The 27,362-nt window shown below is 42.5% G+C and overlaps 1 protein-coding gene across 2 annotated transcripts in view; it reads left to right on the top strand.

Moving 5' to 3' along the window:
* PKP2 (plakophilin 2) overlaps positions 1–27,362 on the top strand; it is a 468,963-nt gene that overhangs the window by 152,284 nt on the left and 289,317 nt on the right. For both annotated transcript variants that reach the window (XM_069228624.1, XM_069228623.1), the window contains exon 5: positions 27,035–27,242. In XM_069228624.1, coding sequence (XP_069084725.1) covers positions 27,035–27,242 — 208 coding nt within the window. The remainder of the gene's footprint in view (positions 1–27,034; positions 27,243–27,362) is intronic.

Genomic DNA, 27,362 nt, shown 5'->3' with positions numbered 1-27,362 from the left:
CGGTGCGAGCGGTGCGGCCGCACCAGGTGCTAATCTGGATGGGGAGGGCGCTGACCTCAGGGGGGAGGGGTGTGTGCTGTGTTTAGCAGTGGCTTATAAAACTTGCTATTTAAAATCACCTGCTGAAAAATTCCTTGTGTCCAGCCTTTAAGAAATAATTAAAATGTCAAGATACCTGTTGTGATAAATGTTACTGCTACAGAGAGAGATGGGAGTTTTGTCTAGCAGCAGCTTTAACTTGCCATAAAGTGGCATAGAGGGTTAATATGCCTGCTACAAAGAAGAGAACTGTATTTTATGTGGATACCTGGGTGGAGTAGTAAAGCCAGCCTTGACAAGCGCTTTAAAACAAATTAATGTATGTGAAAGGGGAGCTATGGAGAGATGAGGGGGCACATTAGCCAGGTGGTAGTGAGTGAATCCGAGGAGGTGTTCATGGGGCGACGGGTGCCAAAAACGACTGACCCATCAGGCGCCATCAGCGCTAAAGCCGGGCCTGGTTCTGAGTGTAGGATGTGTGTGGGGCCTGAACCTGAACTCTGATGCAGAATTGCATGTTCATCTGCAGGGACCATAGGAGACCATTATAGATCTAACATATCTGTGGCAGCAGCGTTTTATTTCCTAACTCGTCCTTTCACAAATCAGTTCTTTGCTTACAAAAGGGAAGCTGCCATGGATTCTCCTCTCTGCACTTCATGCTGTTTTATTAGATTGAGATCTTAGTTTAAGTGTTAGGTTGTTTAAATGACCAGCAGCACTGTTGATTTGGCGCTACTGAAAATAAATCGTTGCCCATTTCCCTTAAGACCTCTCTTATGTTGTTCATTTGTGATTGAGATTGCGAATTTTGTACAAAATAAGTGGGACAGCCAGGGCCTATGTGTTATTGTATATTGTCAGCCTAGTGTCAATAAGGGGAACATAAAGAGTATAAGTATTACAGGGGGCTATAGGTATATATGATATTTTTTTAAATATTTAATCATCTTTGGGGGAGCTAGTCTTGATTGATCAAACTGTCCTGGAACCCGAGACATGCTTTAGATGATGTAGTTCTTACATTGGCTATGGGTAAAACTTGGTGATTCCTAAAACATCCAGGAATAGGCAGCTAAAAAATGAGATGGAATTATGTAAAAAAAACTCGTACTTTACAGAGAGGAAGAAAACTGAGGGTTACACTCCAGTACACTTTTTCCATTATATTTTATATTGGTGACTTTGCACACTTGATAATGTTAGAACAGGAGTTTATTTGCGAACGTTGCACTCAATAATGTGATATCACGTCATATTGCTGGTTTTGAAGATATGCAAACATTTGTAAGAATAGCTCTTGATTAGCAGCTTTGCACAACAAATAATTAGCAAGCATTTGCAATGCAACGAGTCTCGCATTTACTCGAGTTAGAGCAATTGGCATGTAAATTCCTAACTGGACTTTTTGTGCCACGTGAATTGAAAATGAAGTGTAAAACAGATAGCAGAAGCAAGCCGATTCAAAGCACCACCGCCGTCATGACCGCAAGAGTTATTAGCTCCATGCCTGACTATCTAGAAAGGATCGTGGCTGGAATGTAAGGAAAACCGGAGGAGGGGGCCATAACACGCTGTAACAGGAGGAAGCGTGACGTAGTGTGATGGCCAACAAAAATGTTAACATAGTTAATATGCCAGGGGATGGAACTCGGCACACAAAGGAGGGGCATTTCACAAAATGAACCAGTGAAAATGAACCATTTAAGACCAGCACAACAAAGAATGAATAGCAAGAGTGGGTGTGGTTAAAAGCCCACAGAGAGATTACAACAGGCTCTAGAGCGCTTACGCGCTCGACCCTAAAAAGGTGACTTAGTCACAGGCAGCCTAACAAGGATATAGAAATTGTAAAAAAAAAAAAAAAATACAAATGTATAGATATTTTTCTCTTTGTACTTTATAGGGAGAAAGTATGTGAGGGTCTCAAAACAATGAATGCACGTTATATTTCATGGCACTTTATATTGCTAAGTTTCCCCATAATCACTTTACATTGCTTGTTTTGCATATACACAGTTGTCAGAATAGCGCTTTATCTGCAGCTTTTGCACAACAAATGACATTTCATGTGTATAGGTGATGCAAAAAAGTTTTTAACAGTTACTGAAGTTGCAATATAATGACCGTTGGTTATGTATACATTATAGGAAAAAATACACCCTCATTGTAATGCTGCTAGGCATAAAGAGGCAGTACATGATTTCTGCCTAGAAAAGCATGCAAGGATTCAAGACTTTACCACAATATATTATACAATCTGTTGTGATGCTGCTGGTTACAAAGAGGCAATATATTATATCCGCCTACAGATTATGAAAGGATTTAATAATATGCACAACTCAATGAATAGACTGAATATATGTGACACATTCGAGTGTAATAAGAATTTTAATGTTAAATTGTTTACATGTAAGAAAGACCGACGTCAGTCTGGTTATGCAGCAATTGATGAACAGTGTCAGATAAGAGCCGGGGGACTTATGGCTGGCCGTCTGCTATGGTTTGCAAACTGCACCCAAAAATTGGTTTGAAGAGTTTGGGGCGACAAGCACTCTGCCAAGTTGTGAAGCGAGGTGTTGGGGTCCCATGGGGTAGGGCAGCAGGGAGGGAGGGAGGGGGGAGGTTGTTTGGGAGAGGGAAGTTCAACAGGGGCAGCCTGCAGCCTACAAGTTTAAATGTTCGGCGTGTGCACACAAGTTGAGATCGGGGTGACTGGGCTCCCAGAGGGCACCCAACTGCAAAGGCAGAGAGCTGGTGACTGGGGAGAGCATGATATAGAGACCAACCCAACTGCATACAATGGCTGGTGGTTCGTATAATGGACTGAGCATCTTGTCCTGGAATGTTAATGGGCTGGGGAGTAAAATGAAGAGGACAATAGTTCTACAGCACCTCAAACGGCTCCAGATGTAGTCTTGTTGCAGGAGACCCACCTTAGAGGGACCAATTACAAGTTTCTAAACAGATTCGGACACACTCTGGTGGTTCATAAGAGCTACTCCTCAGATGCCAGGGGGGTGGGCATCCTACTTAGGAAGACACTTCCATTCACACTAGTACACACCTGGGCAGATCCCATGGGCCGATTTGCCATGATCACGGGACAATGGGAGGCACTCACGCTAAATATATGCTCAGTATACATCCCACCAGGCCAGCACAGGGTGATGTTGCCAGAAATTGGAACTCAGATGCTGAAGCTGCCTGCTGGGATCCTCATCATGGGGGGAGGGGGCATGAATGCAGTGACAGACCCAGAGGCAGACAAACAGACTAGACCCCCCACCCCCTGTGAGGGAGGACCACTGAAATCATTTATAGAAGCGGTGGGACTGGTGGACATCTGCACCCACAGGAGAGGGCATACTCGTACTCCTCTGCCCCACACTGCAGTTTTTCCAGGATAGACCATATATACTCCCGTAGCCGACACACAGATCACTTTGGGGAAGCCAGGCATGGGGCATGAGGAATCCCTGACCACTCGCCAGTGGTGATAACACTAAAGGGACAGAAACATGACTATGCCACCATACCCAGAATAGATCCATGGTACTTGAGGGACCCGGTAATTGGGGAACAGCTTTGGGAAGGGACGGACCTCTACTTTAAAGAAAATGTGGGGTCAGTGTCCACCCGATACATGCAATGAGAGTCGTTTAAGGTGGTCCTTTGCGGACAGGCCCAAGCGTTGATAGGTGGTAAGAAAAAGGAGAACAAGTTACAAATCAAAGCTCTGGAGAGGGAAGTAGGAGCGCTAGAGGCCCAGCTGCCTGGTAACAGATCAGAAGAGCTCTGCCGGTGTTTAATAGCGAAGCAAACTGAATTACGTGAGCTGGCAGAGGACGAGGCCAGGAAATATGCCTAGGCAACACAGAGAGGTTTATATGATATTGGGGATAAGGCAAGCAAACTGCTACCGTGTCTAGACAACAGAGACCAAAAATAAAAAGGGGTATGTGAGATAGTTGACGAATCGGGTGGTTCCAAATGGTCGAGCCCAGAAATAGCTGAGGTTTTCGCCTGCTACTATGAGAAGCTATACTCCACAAAGACCCTTATGACAGATGACTGTGACGACTTGCTCAAAGATGTGGCCCTGGTATCCCTCACAGAGGTGGGAAGGGAGTCACTGGAGGGAGAGCTGACGGCTTAGGACATAGGACAGGCAATCAGAGCCCTCCAGGCAGGAAAGGCAGCAGGCTGAATCGGGCTCCCACTGGAACTCTACAAGGGGCTGAAAAGCAGTGTGTCCCCACATCTAACAAAAATGTATCACAAGGCAATAAATGCGCAGCAACTGTTGGAAGATCAGAGGTCAGCAACTATAGTGGTCATTCCTAAGGAAGGGAATCCGGCAACACAGTGTGCGTTATATAGGCCCATGGCCCTACTGAACGTGGCGAAGGTACTGACCAAGGTGCTGGCTACCCGGCTGCAAACAATGATCACCTCCATTGTACATCCTGATCAATGAGGTTTTATGGCCCGGAGAAGCATCCGGCTGAACATCCGTCGACTGTACAGAGTGCTCCACATGACACGGTCACTGGGGGGCACCCGGGCAGCTTTGTTGGCCCTGAACGCCAGGAAAGCATTCAACACTCTACAGTGGTGTTATATGTTCGCCACACTTTGTAGACTGGGACTGGGCTTTTGGTTTTGCGCCTGTGTTAGGCTGCTTTACCAGAAACCGCTGGCAAGGATGAGAGTAAATGGCGTGAATTCCCGCAATTTTGAACTATAGAGGGGTATGAGGCAGGGATGTACGCTCTCCCCTATGCTATTTGCATTGGCCCTAGATTCGCTCGCAGCCTGGATCCGGCAGGATCCTTTGGTCTGGGGAATCCTGGGTGGGGGAGGAGCATATCTCTCTATACGTGGATGATATATTACTATATGTCACGGATCATGCTCGCTCCATAAACAGGCTTTTACAAATCTTCAGCACCTTCGGAGATGACTCTGGGTATAAAATTAACTGGGACAAATCCCTGCTGTACCCCCTGGCGGGGGGAGACCACTCCAAATACCCCCCCAACCCTCCCCCTAACTCCGCCCCCCCTCCCCAGGCAGACATTCCCGTGGCACCCGACAGCTTCAAATACTTGGGGATATATATTTCCAGTGACCCACAAGAATTCCTCTGAACGAACTTGACCCCACCGGTAGACAGGCTAGAGAGGGATGTAGAACATTGGCAACAACTACCATTGACACTAATGGGTAGGGCAGCCTTGTACAAGATGCTGACACTGCCCCGTCTGCTATAGGTATTTCAGAACACCCCGGTGGCGATCCCCAAGGGGGTCTTTCAGAAAATCGAACAGGCTCTTAGATCACTGTTGTGGGGGGGATGGGGGATCCTCCTGTATAGTGCTGAGGAAGCTTCAGAGGGTGGTCTATGAGGGAGGACTGGCCATTCCTGACGGGTGTCCCAGCTAGTGGTGATCAATAAATGGGCCTTCACAGGACCCGAGGAGCCAACCTATAGGGTCGACAGGGCAGCGATGGGTGCCTCGGGCTATGAGAAAGTCCTATACAGCTTGCGGATGGGCCCGGGACCTACCGCCTCACAACCTAACTGTGGTGCAAGCATGGAGAGAGGCAAGTCACTACCTGGGAGAGAGGGGGGTGCTGTCGGCTCATGCCCCACTCTGGACTGGCAACTTCCTGATGGAAGTGAGTGCGCTACAGGGCTTCTCTAGACGGGCCTTGATTGGGATAGAACACCTGGGAGACATGTGGAGGAACAATGCTATATCTTTTGAGGACCCTCAGACTGAGTTTGCCTTGCAGGATGCGGAAAGATATAGATACTTGCAACTGCTTCATACGCTGCGTAGCCACATACACATGGAGGAGCAAATCCAAGACATGACGCTACTTGAAGACAGGATCCTCACAGAACTGCTGCCGGAATAGGCAATCTCAATAATTTATAGGAATCTGTCCAACAACTTCCCCAATCCAAAGGAACGACTGCGGGTGGCGTGGGAGGAGGATGTAGGTCCCATGGATGAGGCTGAATGAGCCGGCGTGTTGAAAAGCGTTAGAGAAATTGCAGTTCAGACCAGCTTTAGATTGGTGCAGCTTCGGATACTGCACAGGTCCTATCTCTCCAGAGTGCGATTGCAGCGGATGGAGCGCATCCAGTCAGATCTCTGTGTGAGAGGGTGCGAGATGCCGGGGACATTCTATCACATACTATGATCCTGCCCACAGATACAGATGTTTTGGAGGGAAGTGGTGGACGAGATGTCACGGGCGGTAGGATGCCCGGTCCCGGTGGACCCTAGGTGGTTGCTTTTATAGATCCCAGGAGAAACTGTGTGGAAAAAAAAACAAGTAGTATGGCTGAGGTTTGCAGCGGGAGTGGCTGAGAGGAATGTGTTCAAGGCATGGGGTGCTACCCATCGACCGAGGTGGGCGAAATAGGTGGCAGATATGGACTGGTGCTGTGGGTCCAAGCGAGTGGTCTATAAAAGCAGGGGGTGCCCAGCAAAATGGGACAAGATATTTGGACTATGGAACTCAGGGCACTTGAGCAGGAGGAAGGTGCCGGAAAAGAGGGGGGTGGAGGGGTGGCCGTAAGGGAGGTAGAGATTGGACTTTTCACTCTTGGCGGGAGGAGGAAAGCTCAAAGCGTGCTAGAAGGGATTCATGGGCAAAAGGTCCTGGAAAGATTCTGTTCTTCGTCACACCCGTTCACTATCATGTCAGATTTCCATTTTTTACATGTATTGTGTCCCACGCCGTGTTAGCTAAAAAGATGTATAAAAAAATATATATTTAAGAACGCCCTTTAAAATGAAATGCCATGTAAAGAATTCTGCCCTTACACTGAATGTGAGGGGTGTTCTTAAAATGGAGTAGGCTGTGAGACACTTTGTTAAAAAGAAAGCAAGACTGCTACATTACGTGTTTCAAACAGGCTGTCGGGACAATGGCGTTCTCTTTTAAAAAGGGCACCCATGACCCTGTTGAAGACTACGGCAGAAACGAGTTGGTCTGTTCCTGTCATCGCTCGTTTTTATATGGAGTAAATCAGTGTTTTTTTCCAGCATCAGGAGCCGCGCCGCTTGTCTTTATTCCCGAGTGGCAGAGAGCTATGGATGTGGAGCGGGTCAATGTGTGCAATATATTTGTGTGTCTATGTGTGTATGTATGTCAAAGTTTAAAAACAAAACAAAAAAACATTATTCTGCAGTTTATTCTTAAAAGCAGTGATTCATCCAAAATTTACAATAATCCACATTCGAGTAATACAAATAACGAAGTTGACAATTTAAAGTCTCCAAGTTAAAATAAAGTGCAACAGTGGTGAAAGATAAAATTAACAACATTCATAAAAAGGCAAGTGCAATATATATTTATAAAATTATTCCAATGATATCTCTTCGTATCACTTCCTGATTGCTAGAGCCATTTTGAAAAAGTTTAAGATGGCATGCCAGATTTTTAAAGTGGAGAGTCTTTGCAGCAATTCTGATCCCAATTCATGATTCCTTACCACTAAGCGGCACCATCTTGGGACCAAAAACTTTTGTCATGGTCCTACATATAATGTACAAAACATAATAAAGTGCTCTGTTTTGTAGTGTTATTGCATCTACATAGGGGTAGCGCGCAGTGCCAAGTTTTTATTGTTTTGGGAAGGCTACCCTAAAATGTACCATGTTTAGCCTTAAAAGAGTTAAAAGATTGCACTGAAATGGGTTTTCTATCCATCACAAATATGGCTTGAGAGACCTAGTTGTAGACATAGAGGCATATCTTGCAACTGTTTTGAGATCAAGTGCACCCTCCTTTCTGATCTTCCATTGCTTCTCCGGAAACCTGTTTTAAAGATCTCTTTATAGTACATGCTTATGGATTTGTAAATACTTCAGCCATATCTACGTTTCTACGGATGTTCCACATGTGTACAACCCAAGGAATTCTGTTAACACCATCTGATGCCAAGCAATTGGACAAACAGGATCCAACTAAGGATGTCTCGGGGTTTCCCCAGCACTAAATCCACAGCAAAAGCGGGGCTAGGCCTAGTTGGTCTCCAATATATGGGAGTCCCAAATCCTCATCGGCAATGAAAATTGCTGTGCTTTTCAATACTGCCAATATTCTGCGGCAAATGAATTTTCTAGTTGCTGAAGAGGCCCTGAGTTCCCGTGCCCCAACCCCCGTGCCATATAACCCAGCAGACAGGCACTTACTTTTGTATAGACTAGACAACTATTTAATGGGTTTGTTTCTTAATTTGCGGGCTACTCTAAAAATCACCCCGTATCCCCTCCCATTTGTTGTGCTTTTACAGAAATTAGCACGTTCCAGTGAAGGGATGAACTAAAAGTGATGCCTAGATAATTAAAGATGTGTATGTGTGTGCGTTTGTGTGTGTGTGTATGTATATGTGTGTGTGTGTGTGTATATATATGTATATATATATATATATATATATATGTGTGTGTGTATACATGCTGTCTGGCCCATCTGATCCAGACCTACTCTTAAAAATGCAGTTCAAGTTTGTACGTTTATGCACCTGAAGGACGCCAAGTATGGTTAGCATGGTGTCCATGAATTTTAGAAACGCTTTTGACGCTGTGAATTAAGCGGATCAAGGGGCTTTTTTTTATCTAGATTTAATTTTGGTGCTGAAAAAATGGGTTTGGTTCGGATTATTTTGTGCCTTCCCAGCAACCTGAGGCTGGAAAGATGATTCTGACACACTTCCTAGTAGAATGGATCACAAGACGTAAGTAACCTTTATAAAACCACACCATGCTATTCATTTCCATGGAACATTTAGCAAGCAAATTCCATCAAATGCTACATCCCTCGGATATCACCTTCCACCAGTTATTTCAATCCATATCTTTATATGTGACAATATACTACTATAAGTTGGGAATTGTATAGTTGCTCTGCTCTACACAAGGAAACATCTGTCCTAAAAGTTATTAATGATCTTCTTTTTACCATACAGCACAAATGTAACCCCTTGCATCCAGTGTTTGGTTAAATACTTTTTGTTAAAACAAATGCATGTGAATAATGCCATGGCATAAATCAAGCATGTAGATGCGCAAAGTAAAATAAAAAGCATCTTATTCTCTGTGTTAATGAGATCCAATGCAAATCCAAGTATTTGATGGCCGCAATAGACATTGAATCTTTATACACATCATTACAGCATTCAGAAGGCTTAAAAGTGTGTAAATACTTTAGATCACGATCAGTCTATTGGAACAAGCAGAAATGTTGATGGAAATGTAAGATTTTTATCTCAAGCACAATGTCTTTCTATTTCATGCTACTTATTTTTTGTAGAAGCAAAGTACCGTAATGGGGGCATCCTTTGCACCCACCAAACTTAACAATGGGGTGGGAGGAGGGAGATTGTGTGGGCTGCACATAATTTTGAAATACATGGAACATGTCATACTACAGGTTCTTTTTGTAGATGATCTGTTTCTAATATGGGAGAGAAACAAGGAAGATCTTGAGAACCTCATAAAGTCTTTAAGTGAGAATCCACAGAAGTTGAAGTTCACATACAAAATCACAAGTTGTAATAATATAGTACTTGCGAATAGAGTGCACCCTCAGGCGTTAAAATGGGGTGTTTCTTATGGAGAATTTCTCAGGGAAAATGACAAATTTGACTACCAAACTGCTGCAGTGTACATCAGATTTAAGGAAAGGGGATATCCCAATATGGTGTTTGATGATGCTCTGAAAATACCCAGATCTCTTGGTGGCAAAAACTATTTTTCCAGGAAGCATTGGAAATTCTGATGACATAAGATATATAATGGATTTTAATGCATCTAATCATGAGGTTCTCAAAAGCAATTGGAAAATCTTGATGATGGATGAAACTCTTAGCAAATTGCTACCAGAACATCCAACTGTGACATATAGGAAAACAACATAATTGGAAGATCACTTGACAAGTAGTTTTATGATAGTCCATAAATATGACAAAGTGAAGTCATCAACTTATTTGACCAGAAAAAAGAAAGGTTTTTGGAAATGTCAGTAATTTAAAGCATGCAAGTACGGTCAGAACAGAACTCATTTTGAGTTCTAACATGGAGAAACAAAAGAGATAAAAGATTTTATCACTTGTGAAACAACATATGTTGTTTATGTGCTTAATTGTGGACGCAAAAAAAATATATAGGCAGTATTGTGAATAAATTGAAATTACGTATCCTACAGCATCTACAAACCATCAGAAAAAGGATACACTATAGCCAAACACATATGGGAGACACACAGTGGAAACATCCAAGAGGTCACATTTTATGTCATAAAGTGTGATGAAAATATCATGGGGGGAGGCTAGGCAGGGGGGCAGGGAACTAACCCTGAGAAGAGCTAAACCTAAATTGATTATTTTAATGGGCACAGAATACCCATAGGGTCTGGTTGCAGATGCAGAACTCCATGTCTATTTGTGAAAAGCTCATTTTGGTCTATAAAGGACAGAAGCATGATATGGAACTTCAGACTGTTAAAAAAAATGACTGCATGAAAGCCCTTTCCTTTTAGTGCATGTTTCGGTTGGCAGCTATGGTTAGAAGTTTCTCTTTTTCAAAAACTGTTTTTAGAATGGTCAGACAGTTCTCCTCTTACATGCTGTATTAAGAATTTTAGGCAATACCAATTCTTTGGATTTATAGGTCTGATGGGATTAGAAGAAGGAAAAGTGTCATAGTGGATCTTTGAGAGCTATGATAGCACTTGAACCCAAAGGATACAGTGTACTTTATAGGGCATAGGACCTCTTTGGGGGATGGGCTTGGAAGTCAGAAATATGAGCTTAGAGGATATTGTTACATTATTGCATTGGTTATTGCAGTGATGAGAAATAGAAGAGTGGTATAGTATATGAGATTAAGAAGGAAGATTGAATTCATTATGCACTTTATTGAGGCACTCTATAAAGTTGAGGAGGAGAAGAAGAATGGTAAAGTATGCGCGATCAAGGAGAAAGATTTCATGCATAATACCCTTTATTGGCGCACTTTTATAAAGTTAAGCATTTACACATTAATATGAGGAATGATGTCCTTTATAGAGTATGCACTTTAGGATACATGCAATGTACTTTACTGTATTTATATCAAATAGGTATTTGCACTTTACCAAGAGAAATCCGGTACTGTCCGGCGTATGTTATGAGACTGAATAATATGGCATTGAGCAGTCGAGTTGTGTTTAATAGGTGTTGGTTCATGGGGATTATCCCTTTACAAGTACAACTCTGCACATGAAAACTCTGGCCTGATAGAAGGCTACGACAGAAACATGTTAATCATGAAATCACTACTGCACTGAGGAAAAAAAAGGATTGCCAGAAACAAAAAGCTCTGCTTCTTGCTTCTTCAGACCCGATGCTGTGATGAGAGCGGCTGCTCATGTGACTGTGGGCTTGAAGAGAAATGTTCAAGTGGAAAATATATATGTATATGTATAAACTTATACTTAAGTCAGTTCATCTGCTAACTTGAATGTTTCAGGGTGATCAATTAAAATGGAGGGGGGTCCCCAAAATCAATTTTCCCCCTTCATTTTTCAATAGGGTCTTTAGACAACCCTACAGCCTAAGCTGCTGAAAGGAATTACACCAAATTTGACAGGAAGCTAGATCCTGTTCTACGGATTATGTTTTTTGTGGTTTGATGTTAATCCATTCAGTGGTTTTGTAGTAATTTAAGGCCAACAGATATAGATATATAGGGACGCGGATCCTGGTATGGATCCTCAAATCCGAGAGAAAAGCAAGGCTGTCCGCAACCGGGCAGAAAAGTTGCGGCTGTCATTTTATTTATTGCACCGGCTCAAGGGTGGGAAAAAAAGAGTGCAAAATCACATAAGGGGTTAGGATACAGGTATCCTGACCCCATAGGACAATTAAGGAGTCCCTTAGAGACTCCTCGTGGGCAACAAATTGCCCAATTGTTTTTTTTTTCATCCAAACTGCGGGTCCACGAGTGGATCTATGGATCCGCGAATCCACTGGTGGATCTGTAGTTCCAGAGAAAAATTGACAAAAAAAACCCATTGCATCCAAAGGCTGTGCGCAGCTTGGGTTCGGGTGCATGCTGGAGGGTTGACCATTCCGGCAGCCAGTCTGTGAAAGGCACTGGTTATATTTACATCTGTGCATGCAAAAAAAAAAACATAGAAATTGACTGAAAAAACCAAGGGCTATAGGGACGTTATAGTTAGAATCAGAATTTCCTCGCACAAAACCATAGAATTCAGGAGTTGTAGTTATGGTTAACTCAAACAACTAGAACTCGTGACCTAAGGTAACTATAACTTGCGCCTTTGCCATGCAAGACTAATTACTCCACATATTGCATCATTGTTGATGCCTTCTATTACATCATTGATATTACACTGCAAGATTTGCAATAAAATTATTGATGAGAAAACTGTGCACGGCGGAGGCGCAAGTTCTAGTCACCAGTAGGTAGATATAGTTGGGACCTACTTTCCATTTGAAGAGCATTTTTAAGTTGAACATTCAAGCGCTCAGACGTGTTGTAATCTATCTGTGGGCTTTTAACCACGCCCACAGCATGCCCATCACCATCACTCGTTCATGGGCTTGCCTTTCAAAAATCTTTTACTATCATTGGTAAATGCTTTACGTTTGGCCCTCCTTGAGGAGGTTTTGCTACTGCCTTGGCCATCAACCCTATTACATGGATAATTGCACGTTTTCCGATGTGTTTGCGAGCAAACTTCTTTTTCTTTTTGTGTTTCTCCTTCGTGCTCATGCTCATGGCGGCCGTGGCGTTTTAAATTGGCTTGTTTATGCCAACTATTTTATTTTTCATTTTCAATTTATGTGGCAAGAAAAGTCCAGTTATGAATTTACAGCGCTCGTAGCTCTAACTCGAGCAAACGCAATTCCCGTTGCATCGCAAATGCTAGTTTGTTTTGCCAATAACGTTGGCGCTGCTTGACAAATCTTCATTACATTTTCAAAACTTATTCTGGGTCCCAAAATGCATTTTCCAATAGGTATTTTGAACACAGCTGTTGCCCAAAACGCTTGTCAAAATTGCACCAGATTTGGCAGAGAGCTAGCTCTTGGTCCAGAAAGCATGCTTTTTGTGATTTGGTGCAAATCCGTTCAGTAGGATTTCAGAAATTAAAGGTTAGAAATATAAATATCTAGGGACATGGATCCTCAGATATCTGGATATCTGATCGTCTGCAAACACTTCAACAAGGAAGTGTTGGCAGCTATTTGGGGATTCTGCTTCTGCAGAGTCCCACAAAAAAGATTACAAAAAAAGAAAAGGGGCCTGGGTAGGGACACTCTGAGCCCCCTAGCTTTGATGCAGACGTCACATAGGGACCCTGCCAGGACTAAAACGCATTTAAAAAAAATATATATATCTGAAAAATCCTTGGAAGGATCTGTAGATTTTTCTGCGATTTATTTATTTATTTTTCCCCCTGACATATTTCTCCCATGCTCTTCCTTTAATTTGCCCCTGGGTGGCCCTGGTTCTGGGGGTCTTTGCGGCTAAAAGAAAGGAAGGGCAAATCATCCTAAATTAATGGAGGGTGGGACGCGTGCCCTTCTGCAGTTCTGGTCCTGCCACCTCCTGGGGCAAAAAGTTCTATCAATGTGTGTGTGTGTGTGTGGGGGGGGGGATGCACAAGCCCCTCCCCCGCAGTCCTGGGGACCTCCACCTCCCTGGGGCACTGGGAAATATGTAGGCAGGCAGGCCTGCTGGGCCTGTCTGTGCTCCGGGGACTGCAACCTCCCTGGGTCAAATCCACATAAATGAATGTGGAGGGCCCAGATGGTCCCCCACAGACCTGGGGACTGCCACCTCCCTGGGGTAAACACTAAAATTATTACGGGATGGGATGGAAGAGAGAGAGATTGAGGTTAATGCATGAACAGACCATTGCATAAACAAAGTGTCAGAATAGCAAGATGTTTGATTCAAATGTTATAGTTATGTTTTGATATCTAGCAGAACAAAGTCACTTGTGGTCTACTGGTGAATCTCTTGGACTGTTGCTCAGTAGGTTGAAGGTTCAAATCCTGGTATCTCTTGGTAGTATGCCTGTTTATTTGCTCATATTTTTAATCTTAAACATTCCTAGTGATGGAACACTGAGGTCTTTTTCCCATCAAAATCTTTGGGTTGCATGTCATAGTTATGTCTGGACATGCACCATACACAGCCACCTGTGGCCTTGAGTCTGTCTCCAATCCTCACACTGAAGGTTGAAGGTTCTAGTATATGTGTTAGTGGTAATTTCCCTGCTTTACTTTCTTTTCAACTTAACATATTTAAGGTAAATACAGAACGGTCATCAAATTCTTTTTTTACTTGACAAGTGCATCTTTCTTTTAAATTTGTCAGAAAATATCGCATTCTAAGTATTACATTTATCAAAGCCGAAAAAAGCCCCTCCCCCTTCTCTCTTTTCCATCCCATAGTGGGATGGAAAAGGGAGAGAGAGTGAGTTTGTTATTTCAGTGGTCTCTGCATACAATAAAGCGGGGTTGGGTGATTATAGGGGGCTGGCTTCTGGGCTGCCCGCAGTCCAGGCCCTGTGGCCAACACCCGCTGGCCGTGCGTGATACAGGGATTGGCTGCAGGCACCATCACCTTTGTTTTTTTAAGTGAATTCCTGTTTTTTCTTTATATTACTTAACTATAAAGTCCCTGTAACCTTTGTTTTTTTTCAGTGGTACATAGTTAGGAACTAAATTAAAAAAAACAAAAAACAGAAATTAACTTAAAATCAGGGACGTTATAGTTAGGCTCACATTTTAAATGTACGAAACCATAGAAATTCACCGGTTATAGTTAGTTACCTCAAGTAACTATAACTCGTGCCCTAAGGTAACTATAACTTGTGCCAAAATCCCTATGGAAAAATGAATGGGAAAAATGTGTTTTGGGACCCCCCCCTTTTTCTCGACCTCACGGAGGAATCACCTCAAAACTTTCCAGACAGCAACTGTCCTGACTGCCTTTTTTGGGGGGGGGAAAGTTTTGTGAAGATTTGTCAAGCAGCTCCAAAGATATAGGCAAATAAAAAAAAAAACACTGTTTATATAGCACCTGGTGCGAAGAGCGGAAACCAGCCACCGCTCAAGTATATACAAGGAAAAAAAACAGACACCTTCATCCTTGGTGCCTGGAAAAAACGCACTCCACGGGGTAATGGTACGTGATAGAAAAGTTTAATGGCAACGCGTTTCGATCTCCCGCGTTGCCATTAAACTTATCTATCACGTACCATTACCCTGTGGAGTGCGTTTTTTCCAGGCACCATGGATGAAGGTGCCTGGTTTCTTTCTTTGTGTGTGTGTGTATATATGTGTGTGTGTGTGTGTATATATGTGTGTGTGTGTGTGTGTGTGTGTGTGTGTGTGTGTGTGTGTGTGTGTGTGTGTGTGTATATATATATATATATATATATATATATATATATTGTGTGTGTATATATGTGTGTGTGTGTGTGTGTGTGTGTGTGTGTGTGTGTCAACGAGGAGTTCCTTTAAAAGGCTACAGAACTCCGAGGTGATTTGCAGTATCCTTATCATGTATGCAATGGGGTACTTTATCCTATATAATACATGGTCACACCATCACCTTTCTCACAAAACACTTAAAACCTTGGTGCGCAGCTCTTTAACATGAAAAAAAGAGCATGTTTGCAAACCTGAACAGTAAAAATAAAACCTCTACTGCAAAATTAAGCACATCAAAAACCTGTTAGATATTTGTGGCAAACAGCAATTAGAAACAGTTCAAAACAAGTCAGCTTTTTTTCTTTAAAATATGTAAAAACATGCAGAAAGATTCTAGCTTTTCATCTTATCTAAGAAGTGCAAAAATAAAAATATTGCCTCCGTTTGTCATTGCATGCAATTAAAATAGAGCAGAAGAAAGAAAAAAACGAAATTCAGTTTCTGTTGCTTTAAATAACTGCTTCAGTGACCTGATGTACCCTTCACCTTGGCTGCTGGCTTGGACAGTAGGCATTGTGACATCGGAACTCAACTGTAATAGCTTACAGGTGGTCTTTTCTTTAGAATCGGCGACTGGGTGCGTCACAAGACACCAATTATAAAGAAGTCCGAAACTGGTGTTTATACAGGGATTACAAAATCTCATGTAATATAGATATAGATATAGATATATATAGATATATATATATATATATATATCCTGTTTTGTTGCTTTTGTTTTTTATAAAGAACTTTATTGTTTTTTTGCGAAAACAGGAAAATACATGGTACAAAAGAGGTCATCTCCCACTCCCCCAAACATCTACTATGTAGTGTTGATCAACAAATTAGACAGCACAAACACATTCTGAATGGTAAATGGGACCTGTCTCTGCAGGATGCCCCTCGGCCTGACACCTACGGTTCATTTTTGGACTCGGCACCCCAGGTGGCCACCCACTTACCCCACACTCTCTGGAACCTGTTCGGGCGTCCTCTCGCTTCATAAACAACTTTTTCCCGCTGGGCACACCAGTCTACCCCACGGTGCCACTTGGCCAAAGTCGGCGCCACCTCCGCTTTCCCCAGTGTCTCTTTTGGCCACCAAACATGCCACGCCCAGGATGGTTCGATCGGCGCTATTAGACCCTACTCCCTCCATGACCCTCAATAAAAGCGGAAATGTGGCCACTGTCACCCCCACCTGCATGACCTCAGATCTCAGCCACCACTGCCCTCCAATAGGAAGCAATAATCGGGCAGGTCCACACCATATGATAGAAGTCTGCATCAGGACTAGAACACCGGGGACAGTCGGCGTGGGATCTGAGACCTGCCTTATATAACCCAATGGGTGTGAGGTATGCCCATGTGTAGGCAATATGTCTGCAGTACGCGGATTTGGATGGCCATGGTCAGGGCCCTAGGGGCCATCAGCGCATCCCTCCAGTCCTCCGTTTCGTTGCTTTTATTGTGCATTGTACAGTGGTATAAAAACCCATGTTTCACTGTATGCTGTGAAATATGGGTTTCATCATCACAATGACAGTTTCCAAACATTTTTGCAGAGCTTTACCATTGTCAGGGCCACTAAGCAAATTATTCCGCACTTACTTTGGCAGTAATATTTTTATCTATTTGAGCTTGAAACAATGTTTTTGTGAAATCTGCAACTTATGTTGCAAATAAAGTAACTCATTTTGCAGTAAATGCTGCAGACACAGAATCATATCAATCCATTCTTTTATCAGCAATATATTCATGAAAAGTAAACCTAGACACCTGAGTTAAAAAAAAAGTGGCCGTTGTCAGCTGCTCTTTGAAGAAAACTGTTTTCAAGTTAACTAACCCAAACGAAACATGTAATATAAAAAATAAGTAATGAGTACCAACTGCAATATGGTCCTACATTGCTATCTTGGAGTTCTGGTGAAATGTACAAACCACTCGGCCTTTAGGCCTTTAGTTTAGAGTGCCACCATAGCACCCCAATGGCCATACTACAGGTTCCGACTATGTATCTTCCCACTCTCCCTCTCTATATATAGTATATATCATAGATACCATAATTGTCTGATAGAATGCATGCCCATCTTAGCACCACAGTGTATGTGTTCTTTTTGCCATCATTGTTCCTCAAGCCGCGTTGCTTCTAACATGGAGTTGGATTGTATCATGCACTATTCCGCAAAAATATATTGCTAGTTGTACCACAGAATGCCACCTGGTGCTCCTTGTGTTACTGGATATGAGGGGGATGGGGTGATCTTCTCTGTGTCTCATTGAGAATTTGTGGATACAAAGATATCCTTCTAGGCTCCTACGGCCCAATTAAGAAAGGAAAATTTTCACATGTAGATTTACTCACTTATAAATGTACCACTGCACCTAGATGTAAGTCTGCACTTTTTGCTATTCACCATTTGAGTGAAGATTTATGCGATACATATCTCCACCCCCCATAGGTGGTATAGACACACAAGTATGTTTATAAGTATAAAGTAACTACCAGTAACTTTTCACAAGCAGGACGTCTTCACTATTGGGCAGAGATGTCCCTATGGACAAGTATAACGAAAATTAATAAAGTTTATTCAGTCTTAAAAATACAAAACATGAACGTAAAATAACATAAATTAATTTTAAATAAATATTTTCAACTATTAAAATGTAATAACACATTAACTCATCACTCATTTGTTAATTAAAATATACATTTTATTTACAATATTGAATGCTAAGATTATAAAATACATAACTTGTAATCTTACCTTTTATACATATTTATTTTAAAAGTCAAAATAATTTATTTGAAGAATATTTCTATAGTTTCATGCTATAGTAAGACCCTGCTGCTATTATTTTCTGTGGGCGTGTGTTGCAGTACCTGTGTACACCTTTGTTTGGTGCTTGACTTACTCCAAAGCTGGAGTACATTTACAACAGTTTTGGAACCTTTTTGACTGTAGTAACTAAATAAGTGCAGTTGGCGAGTAACTCTTTTGTGGGTGGGTGTTTGTAATACCCTGTCCCCTCCACACCCCTCCCTTAATCCCTGCTTAGTTCTCTATACGCCTTCAAATTAAGAGCAAGTATTCTCTACTGTCCTGCCCCTCTCCCCTTGTCCTTCCCACATTTACTGCCAAATCATTAACTTAAGTGTGTGGAGAGCTCCTCACACGTGGCTGAGATCACCACAGAGAAAACATAGGAGAGGTTGAGGTCTCAGCACATAGTTTTGTGGAATGCATTTTGAAGCCCTTTAGTAGTACATCTGTAATTCTATTAAATGTACTACAAAATGCAGTTTGGAAGTTTGGCCCGTTTGGCCTGCAAATTCTCATTATTTCGAAATAAGGCATTTGTCATGGTGGTTCCTTCTGCCGCCACTTGTATCCCATGGCTGCCAGACATGGAGCGACATGGGAGAGAGAATGTCCCTACCACCCTTTCTGCACATCACCTCACCGGCTGAAAACGGTAGTAGAGCGGCAAGTGAGTGATTTATTTTTAAATGCATTACAGTGTATGGTCACTCAGGGAGGAGAGAGGATCTTTGTGCACATTGTTGCCTCTTGTAAGTTCTGGTTATGGACGTAGACCATGCCCCCATGCTGCCAGCGCCTACTCAGTGATGTGGGCACGCCAGTCAACAAGCTTTCAAGTGCTTCTCCTCCATGGAGTCCAGCATGGAGGAAGGGCTGGATTCGTGCACTGTCATCACCTGCTGGCGATGCTTCTCAAAGTAAATACTCCCTCAAGTAAAATCAAGTAGAACAATAATTTTCATGCTATTGACTGATAATGGGTAACTTTCACCAATGCTCATTCGTATGCAGGCTCCTGGCTTTTCCATTATTTCAGCGAGCGAGAAACTGTTTTCTCTTACTAAGGTGAAATGCTAACTTACTTGACTGTCTGAACCAAAGGAATGATGCAGTGCGGGAAGAAACATCATAATAAGCTCTTTCTGCCCCCCTTGCCCCAAGAATAGGGATATAATACAGCTAAAACGTTAAAGTGCAGTGGCAGAGGTTTTTACCAGAATATCCCTCTCTGCCCTCCATAGCTGTGGACCATTTTAATTTTGATACCAAGCAGAAGCTAATCTTGTGACTGACAAATCGTTGTGCTCCACTGGCACTATACATTAATACCAGAAAGTTGTCTGGAGCCAATCTGTACCTTGTGTTCCACCTCAGCTGGAGCAGGCTCGGTGCACCCAAGAACTACATAGACATTTCAAAGGCGATGTTCTCCTTCACCAAGGAAGTCATGAAAGGGTAATAAATGGTGGGACCCCAGTTGGGTTTGTCTTTGGTAATGTTGGTACCAGTTGTAACATATAGAGTAAAAGCCAGAGACTAGTGTTTTTTTAAAATGTTTTATTGAGTTTCAGTTTTTCGGCTTAAAATGTAGAGTGAATACTTTGCCACGACTTCAGTGGTAATGCTAAAATGACCTGCGGATGATTGAAAAAACATTATATTATGTGTTAGAACTCTAAATTCTCTTGCCTCTTGTTCACAACAGGCCTGGCATAGGCTGCATTTTCACTTTTACATGCTTGAGATAGAGCACATCAAATCACTTTTTAAATACTGTGCATACTTCTCTACAGAGATGCCACATAGCATTATGCGTGTTATTTAGAGAACACAGTGAACTATAAACCTCATAACAATGGGAGATGGACGTTTACAAAAAAGCACCTCCTGCATTGCAGACAGACGATAATCATGTACGGCTGGCTTTGGCGTTTATTGATTTTAAAGGACTACCAGTCTAGAGCCATGGTGTGATTGTTGACTATTCCAATGCTTCTAAAAAAAAGCTAGGCGGAACATGGCAAAAGTCAAGGAACAAATCCACCAGTACTCCTTTTAATTAGTTCAGAAATGTTGTTGCAGAATAGTCAAGCCTACTTTTTTCCATTTTAATAAGCGCTGTCTAGCTAAAAATATGCTGGCACAATTATGTTTCTTTGTCCAGTTCTCTCCTAGTTTTTACATTGTGTGGTGCCAATAATGTAGCTTAGTAAGCCACGGTGTTATGCTATAAATCTCTCAGCGTAACAGAGACCTAATGATGTTTTTCATTTTTACAGCATTTTTCTGTGCTATAAATTTGTATACAGTGATCACATGCCTGGCAGCATGGGAGTGCCATGGGTCTTAGGGCAAGCAGGGAAAATTGGCCTCCTTCTTCAGTTGGGTAGTGAAAGGTAGATCTGACTGAGGTTGTGTCCCCTCACACCCGCCCCTATGGCACCGCTACCACTTGTGCTGTGCTAGTGATAGCCACGCCCTTTCACATTCTCATGTGTTCTTTTGTTGCTGTACTCTTTCATTCCCTCCTTTCGAGTCTTAGCTATAGTTACAGTGGTGCTAAACAATTTCACATACAGAGAATTGTCATCCGACATTTTTCTTAACAAAGAATTAGCCTTCTGTCAAACAAAACTCTGACTCACCCCTCCCTAGCCTTTTGCCAGTAGTGGTACCTCCTGTTGGGGTTACTCAGCACTATTCCATAGTTCACTTCTGCCGTTGGGTCCTAATGAGATGGCAGAGGTGTGGATGGAAGAAGGGTGTATACAGCTTAATGACATGACCTCCCACTCCTCTGAGAGCGCCAAGCCTGAGGACACCTTTGAAGAAGAACTCAGTAGGTCTGATCTACTAGGCTTTGGCTGAGGAAACTGCCCCTTACCACAGATGAGGGTAGTGAAGATTGGAAGCAATTGATTGCACCAGACTGAAAAGTAACTGACTCTGCCCCTGTCATTCTGGCCTCTGTAACACAGAACAAAGGTGGTAAATTATCATTTTTGCTGCAAGAGGGGCCTCCAGTGGCTGCTTTTAGTAACGTATTTCTTCTAATATTGACTTTTAACCCAGCATTGCTTGCATGAGCGTTTGTTTACATTTTTTCAAAATGAATAGCTCATGATTCCTCTTATTCAATTTTCTTTCTCTTGGCCTTTTTTAATATTTACATGTTCTTCTTTTAAGTTAGAAGGCTTGGGGTTTGTATAAACAAGCAAACATATGTTATCATGTGTACTGACACTCCGCTTCAAGATTTCCTCCTCGGATGACATCCTAGAGCTAAATGACGCCCTTCTGAAAACTCATTTCTGGCTATCACAGACCCACCTCAAATTGAATGAACGGAAAACAGAATTCCTTCTCGTATCGCTGCCACACAGCTCACCACCAGCTGAAGAATAGATGACCCACCTTTGTGCTCTCAATTATAAACCTGCTATCATTGTGCCAACACGGTCCCTCAAAATAACGCTGTATAAGAACCTCAACAAGCAAGCACACATCAGTGCAGTCACAAGAGGGACATCCATCCAAATTAATCTCCTCATGCAGTTAAAACTATATATACAGAGCACCCTCAGATTTCGAGATAGCAGTAAGTCCCTAGACATCTCTTGACTGGAATGCGGGAGTGTGACCTTAACAGATCTTCTGAAAGCAAGATCGGCTCCACTTAAGGTGACCCTTGGGCAGCAGTGGGATTGATTACAGGATGAAGAATGTGTCAGCCGCATTGCTCCATCTCTTAAGTCTCTTCACTGGCTCCCTTTCGAAGCCAAGATCCAACTGAAGATAACCTGATCGACGTACAAAGCTGTACACCATAAGAGACTCTTAAAACTAAAACAGAAGCTCCCTTTGTCAGGAGGCACTGGCTCCCTTAGGAGTGCTAGCTCCCTCCTGCTAAAACCTCCAAGATTCAGAAAAAAGCAGACCTAAGACAGCATCCTCTCCAGGTCGGCCCCTAGAATTTGGGACTCTCCTCCCCCTGCAACCTCTCAACCTCTACTAATAAGAAAGAAGTCAAAATGATCTTATTAGCAGATTCCTTCAATGAGACCTCCATTTCAGTATTTGGCCTGATTGTTCGGACACTGGAGTCCGGAAACCATTGCACTTTATACATACCGCTATAGCAGGGACATCGTGAGCACCCCTGATTCAGCAGCTACACCGGGGGTGGCGTTCTTGATGTGCCTCTTCTATATCTCGTCAGAAAAATGCTCATAAATAACGTGAAAGGCTGGGTGGCTCTGAGTGAGTAAAAGTATGGGTGGATGGATGGGTGAATGAAAGATTGGATGGACAGATGGATCGATGAATGAGTAAAAGGATGGATGAAAGGATGGATGAGCGAAAGAGAATGGATGAATAGATAAAAGGGTGGATAGAGGAGTGAGGATGGATGGATAAAAGCGGGATGGATGGAAGTGAGGGTAGGTAGAGGGATGAAAGGGTGCATGGATGAGTAAAATGGTGAATGAATGTTGAGAGAAAATATGGATGCGTGAGTGAAAGTATGGATGGCTGAATAAAAATGGATGGATTGGTGAAGTAATAGGGTGGATGAATGGACGAACTGAAAGGGTGGATAGATGGATGAGTAAAAGGATGGGTTTTGGGGCGTCATGAACCCCCAACTTTAGCTGTTGCAGCAGGGTTGAATTTCTTGACGGGCTTCTTCTGTCGGCACCTTGACAGACAAAGATGAGTGAGTGATAGGATGGATATGTGTGAAAAGATGGATGGATGAATGAAAGGATGGATGAATGAGTGAAAGGATGGAGGAATGAGAGAGTGAAAGGATGCATGGGATGAGTAAAATTGAGGATGGACGGATGGATAGAGCGAGAGGATAGATGTAATGAGCATGACTGCAGTGAGAGGGTGGCTGGATGAGTGAAATGATAAATGGGTGAGTGAAAATTAGGGTAAATAGATGGACACGAGTGAAAGCATGGATGGATGAGTGAGTAAAAAGGTAGATGGATAGATGGGTGGAAGAGCGGATGGATTAGTGAAAGGATGCGTTGATAAATGGATGGCGTGAACTGATGGAGAGATGGATGAGCAAAAAAATGGGTGAAATGAATGAATGGATGAATGAGTGAAAGGATAGGTTTGGATATGGATGGTCGGATGGAATGGTGAAAGACAATGCTGGAAGAAAGGATGAATGAATGGCAGAATGTAACAGTGGAATAGTAGCAGGTAAAGGTGAAAGAGTAGCATGTAAATAGTAGCATGTAAAGGCAAAACTTTTAGCAGGTAGATAGAAGAATGAAAGGTTGAATGGATCGATGCTTTGATGAAAGAGATGAGAGCTATTCTGGGGAGGGTTGTCATGACTTACTTTGTCTTCAAAGTGCTTTGGTTCAATGTTCCCTTTGTTAGAAGTAATGTATTATTTAGCATGTATGTGCCCTGCAGAGCCTGGCACTGCAGTTGGGTTTAGAAGTTACCCTCCTCTTTAAAACTGTTTCTTTGTCACAGATATGTATGGTATCGCTATAGCACAAATAGCGAGTAACTGCTGTACGTGCCAGATTAATGATGTATGCCATAAAACTACTTAGTTACTGAGTATATTTCTTTAATCTAATCACAGTCTAATTCATTGTACAAAGAATAATAATAATGCAATTTTTGACACTAAATTACTATTCTTAAGCGCTAATTGTGAGATCGGGAAGCCTTCTGTTAGTCCCGAAGAGTGATCACCCCAAAATAGAAATCAAGTAAAATCGAACATACTAGACAAAGTTTAAAGTCAAAACCATGAAAGGTTATTTTAAATCTAGAATGTTTACAGAAGGCAAAATTAGTCTGTTCAAATCAAAATGACAATAAATTTACAAAATGCAAAAAAATGGGAATTAACATGGGCTCCGTCTCTATTCTAGTTGAAGAGCCATAACCAGGTATAGTATAGCAAAGGGCAAATACTGCATCAGAGACAGAACTCTAGGTATGGAGTCAATTAGCAGACTGACACGGAGTCGGCTCTCTAAGTAAAGGATAACGCTTTTACTCCTGGCAGTCATCATATTATATGGTTTTCTAAACAGAGAAATCACATTGTCATCACGGGGGCTACAAATGTTACATCACAATATCCCAAGGTAAAACAGAAAACACATCACATAGCAAATTACTTTTGCTATATTAATAAAGAATAATCCTGCATTAAACAAAATGTGAGGACAAAGGCACATTTAAAAGTGTATGTGCGATCTCCACTAGCCAGAGGAAATGACCTTGGAAAAATACAGTCGAGTTCTGCTCCTTCCTCTATGAAGGTCAATAACACGAAAAATAATACATTTAAAGATACTATTGAAACGACCGTAAAGCTGCTTGAATTGAAATAATTTTCTAAAATACTGAAAGACACATTTGCATCTCTCGGTGCACAAAAAGAGAAATAAGAAAATATGTTTATTTTAAAATGTGCAAATTACAACAAATGAAAGGGGATTGGAGGCCTGGCCATGTCAACTTAAAAGCTTGGTCATGTTAAATGCAGCTCAATGACATTATTTTCAACGTATTCACGTTAACAAAACACACTTTATCTTTTGAAAAATCAAGTTAATAGTGGCATGATCTTACTTATCTTTTGTCAGTGTGTTGCAGAGCATGCGCTATAGGGTGTTTGCATCACTTGCAGACTTCGGTAGGTTTGTGCCTAAGAAGGTGATGCGTGGCACTCATTTAGACTAGTGGAGTGACTTTTACTAGAGGCTGAGAAGGTAGACCTGATGCTGAAGGTCAGGCTGGATGCAGTATCTCATTTTGTAGTTTCAGGTTGTGCGCACAGTGAGGCCGATGTAGAGGCTCTTTTCAAAGTCCATTGTCGAGATCACAGGCCAGGAAACCTTATGGTTTGTGTGTAAGGAAAGAAAAGATTCTCCTGCTCATCCTCGGCTATAGTTTACAGAACTTGAGAGTCTGGAGGACACCAATTTTAAGGTCGTTTTTGCTCTTTCGGGCTGCAGCTCGGAACCAGTGAATGCGCCGTACACTGAGACACCAGCCAGTGAAGGGCATGGTCAGCCCTGCCACCTTTAAAACATTGAAGGGGCGGGGCTTAATGCCGAGCACAGCCAGAGGCACTTTTAAATTCACTTCCTACAAACACACAACCCCCTACCGACGCCTCCCATTACATTTAATTTCCAATTACATTCCATTACAAACAGCAGTGGGGCTGCAGCTGATGTCCTTGGAAGGTTTCACACCTCCTAATGGACATCCTTTGTACAGAACCTCAAACTGTTACCTGGGAAACCTGCTCTCTGTGGGGGTTTCCAGCTAGTTGTGTACACGCTGTGTGATTTCGCTGGGCCTGCCAAATATTCACGGTCGCTGGCCAGCTAGGGCAGGTGCCAAGTGACATCATCCTTTATATATGTTCACATATAGCTGAGAGGAAACACTGAGTCCCTAGAGCAGGACTCCATATTGAGGCTGTGACCTTTAGCTCTAAGGCATTTAGAGCATATGTTGATGGAAATCCCACTAGTAGCTCGCTTCATACGTGTTCAGGGCTGCAGCAAGCTCTCACGTTCATTTTGGGATCCACACAGTGCGATCTGAATGAAGACCACCTCCGTCTTCTTATATTTTTAATTAGTGAGTATCCATCATTTGATTGCAGACACCAACCTCACCAGTGCCAGCTACATTTACGTCTATTTGCGCACCTTTAGGTCTGAACTGAACTAGAATAATGCTCCACTTGGCTAATTTCTTATGTCATTGTTCAATTCCTCATGATGTACATTTACTATTCTTAACGTCGCTACATTCCTCCTTAAATACTTTTAACTACTCTGAACTTTACAGCTATGTATCTTCATGTTATAGGATATATATATAACAATGTTATATGGTCCAGTATTACCATTGAGGGGTTCTGGTGACATAAATCAACAAGCATTTTCATTGCAATGGGTCCTGCATTTGCTCGATTTAGAGCTATTAGCGTTGTAAACTCCTTACCAGACTTTTCTTGCAACATAAATTGAAAATGAAAAGTAAAACAGTTTCACATAAGCGAGCCGATTGACAGCGCCACGGCCGCCATGAGCATCAGCCTGAAGAGACATACAAAAGGAAGAAGAAGTTTGCTTGCAGTCAAACTTGTCAGCAAAAGTGCAATTAGCCATCTAACAGGCGCGATCGCCAAGCCGGTAACTAAACCGCCCCAAGGAGGGACAAACATAAAGCCTTTACCAATGTCATCCAAGGATTTTTTAGGGGCAAGCCCACGAACGATTGATAGTGATGGGCGTGAGGTTGGCATTGTTAAAAGCTCAGGTACATCCCAACACGTCGGAAAAGCAGTGCTCCCGCGCTGCTGTGCTAGACCTAAAAAGTTGAAGGACGAGTAGTTGGTAATTGTCACCAAAACCCGAGATGGTGATATTGGACAATACAGCACATTACCCACTATATATTGTTTATTCTACACGTTTATTTTGGGGCAGCTACATTGGAAAAGCAATGTTCTTCAAAGATCATTTGAAATCTCATTGAATTGAGTTATCTTGATATGAAACTTTGCGGCCCTCAATCCCTGCCACAAGAAGCAGCGCTAATTTAAGAAGCTAGAGTGACATTTTGCCTGTTGCTCTTCCCTCAGGTGTATTCTCTCGGTGGTATTCCAAAGCTCTTGCAGCTACTGAACAGTGAGAACGAGGACATTAGGCGGGCAGCGTGTTCTGCTCTGCGAAACCTCGTGTTTGAAGACAATGACAACAAGCTGGAGGTCTGCGAGCTGAAGGGAATACCACTGCTGCTGCGACTCCTCAAGCAGACACGTGATCTGGAGACCAAGAAACAAATCACTGGTACGTGCAAGTTCTAAAAAATGTGTTAACATTCCGGCGAATTTTACATGACTGGGGTGTGGGGCGAGTTGTACAGTGACATCTGTTCTTAAACGTCAAGTATCATCTACTCAGTGTTTT

The sequence above is a fragment of the Pleurodeles waltl genome, chromosome 4_1 (genome assembly GCF_031143425.1).
Source record: "Pleurodeles waltl isolate 20211129_DDA chromosome 4_1, aPleWal1.hap1.20221129, whole genome shotgun sequence".
Lineage (NCBI taxonomy): Eukaryota > Metazoa > Chordata > Amphibia > Caudata > Salamandridae > Pleurodeles > Pleurodeles waltl.
The sequence above is the reverse complement of the archived record's forward strand: the minus strand, read 5'-3'. Positions and strand labels throughout refer to the sequence as shown.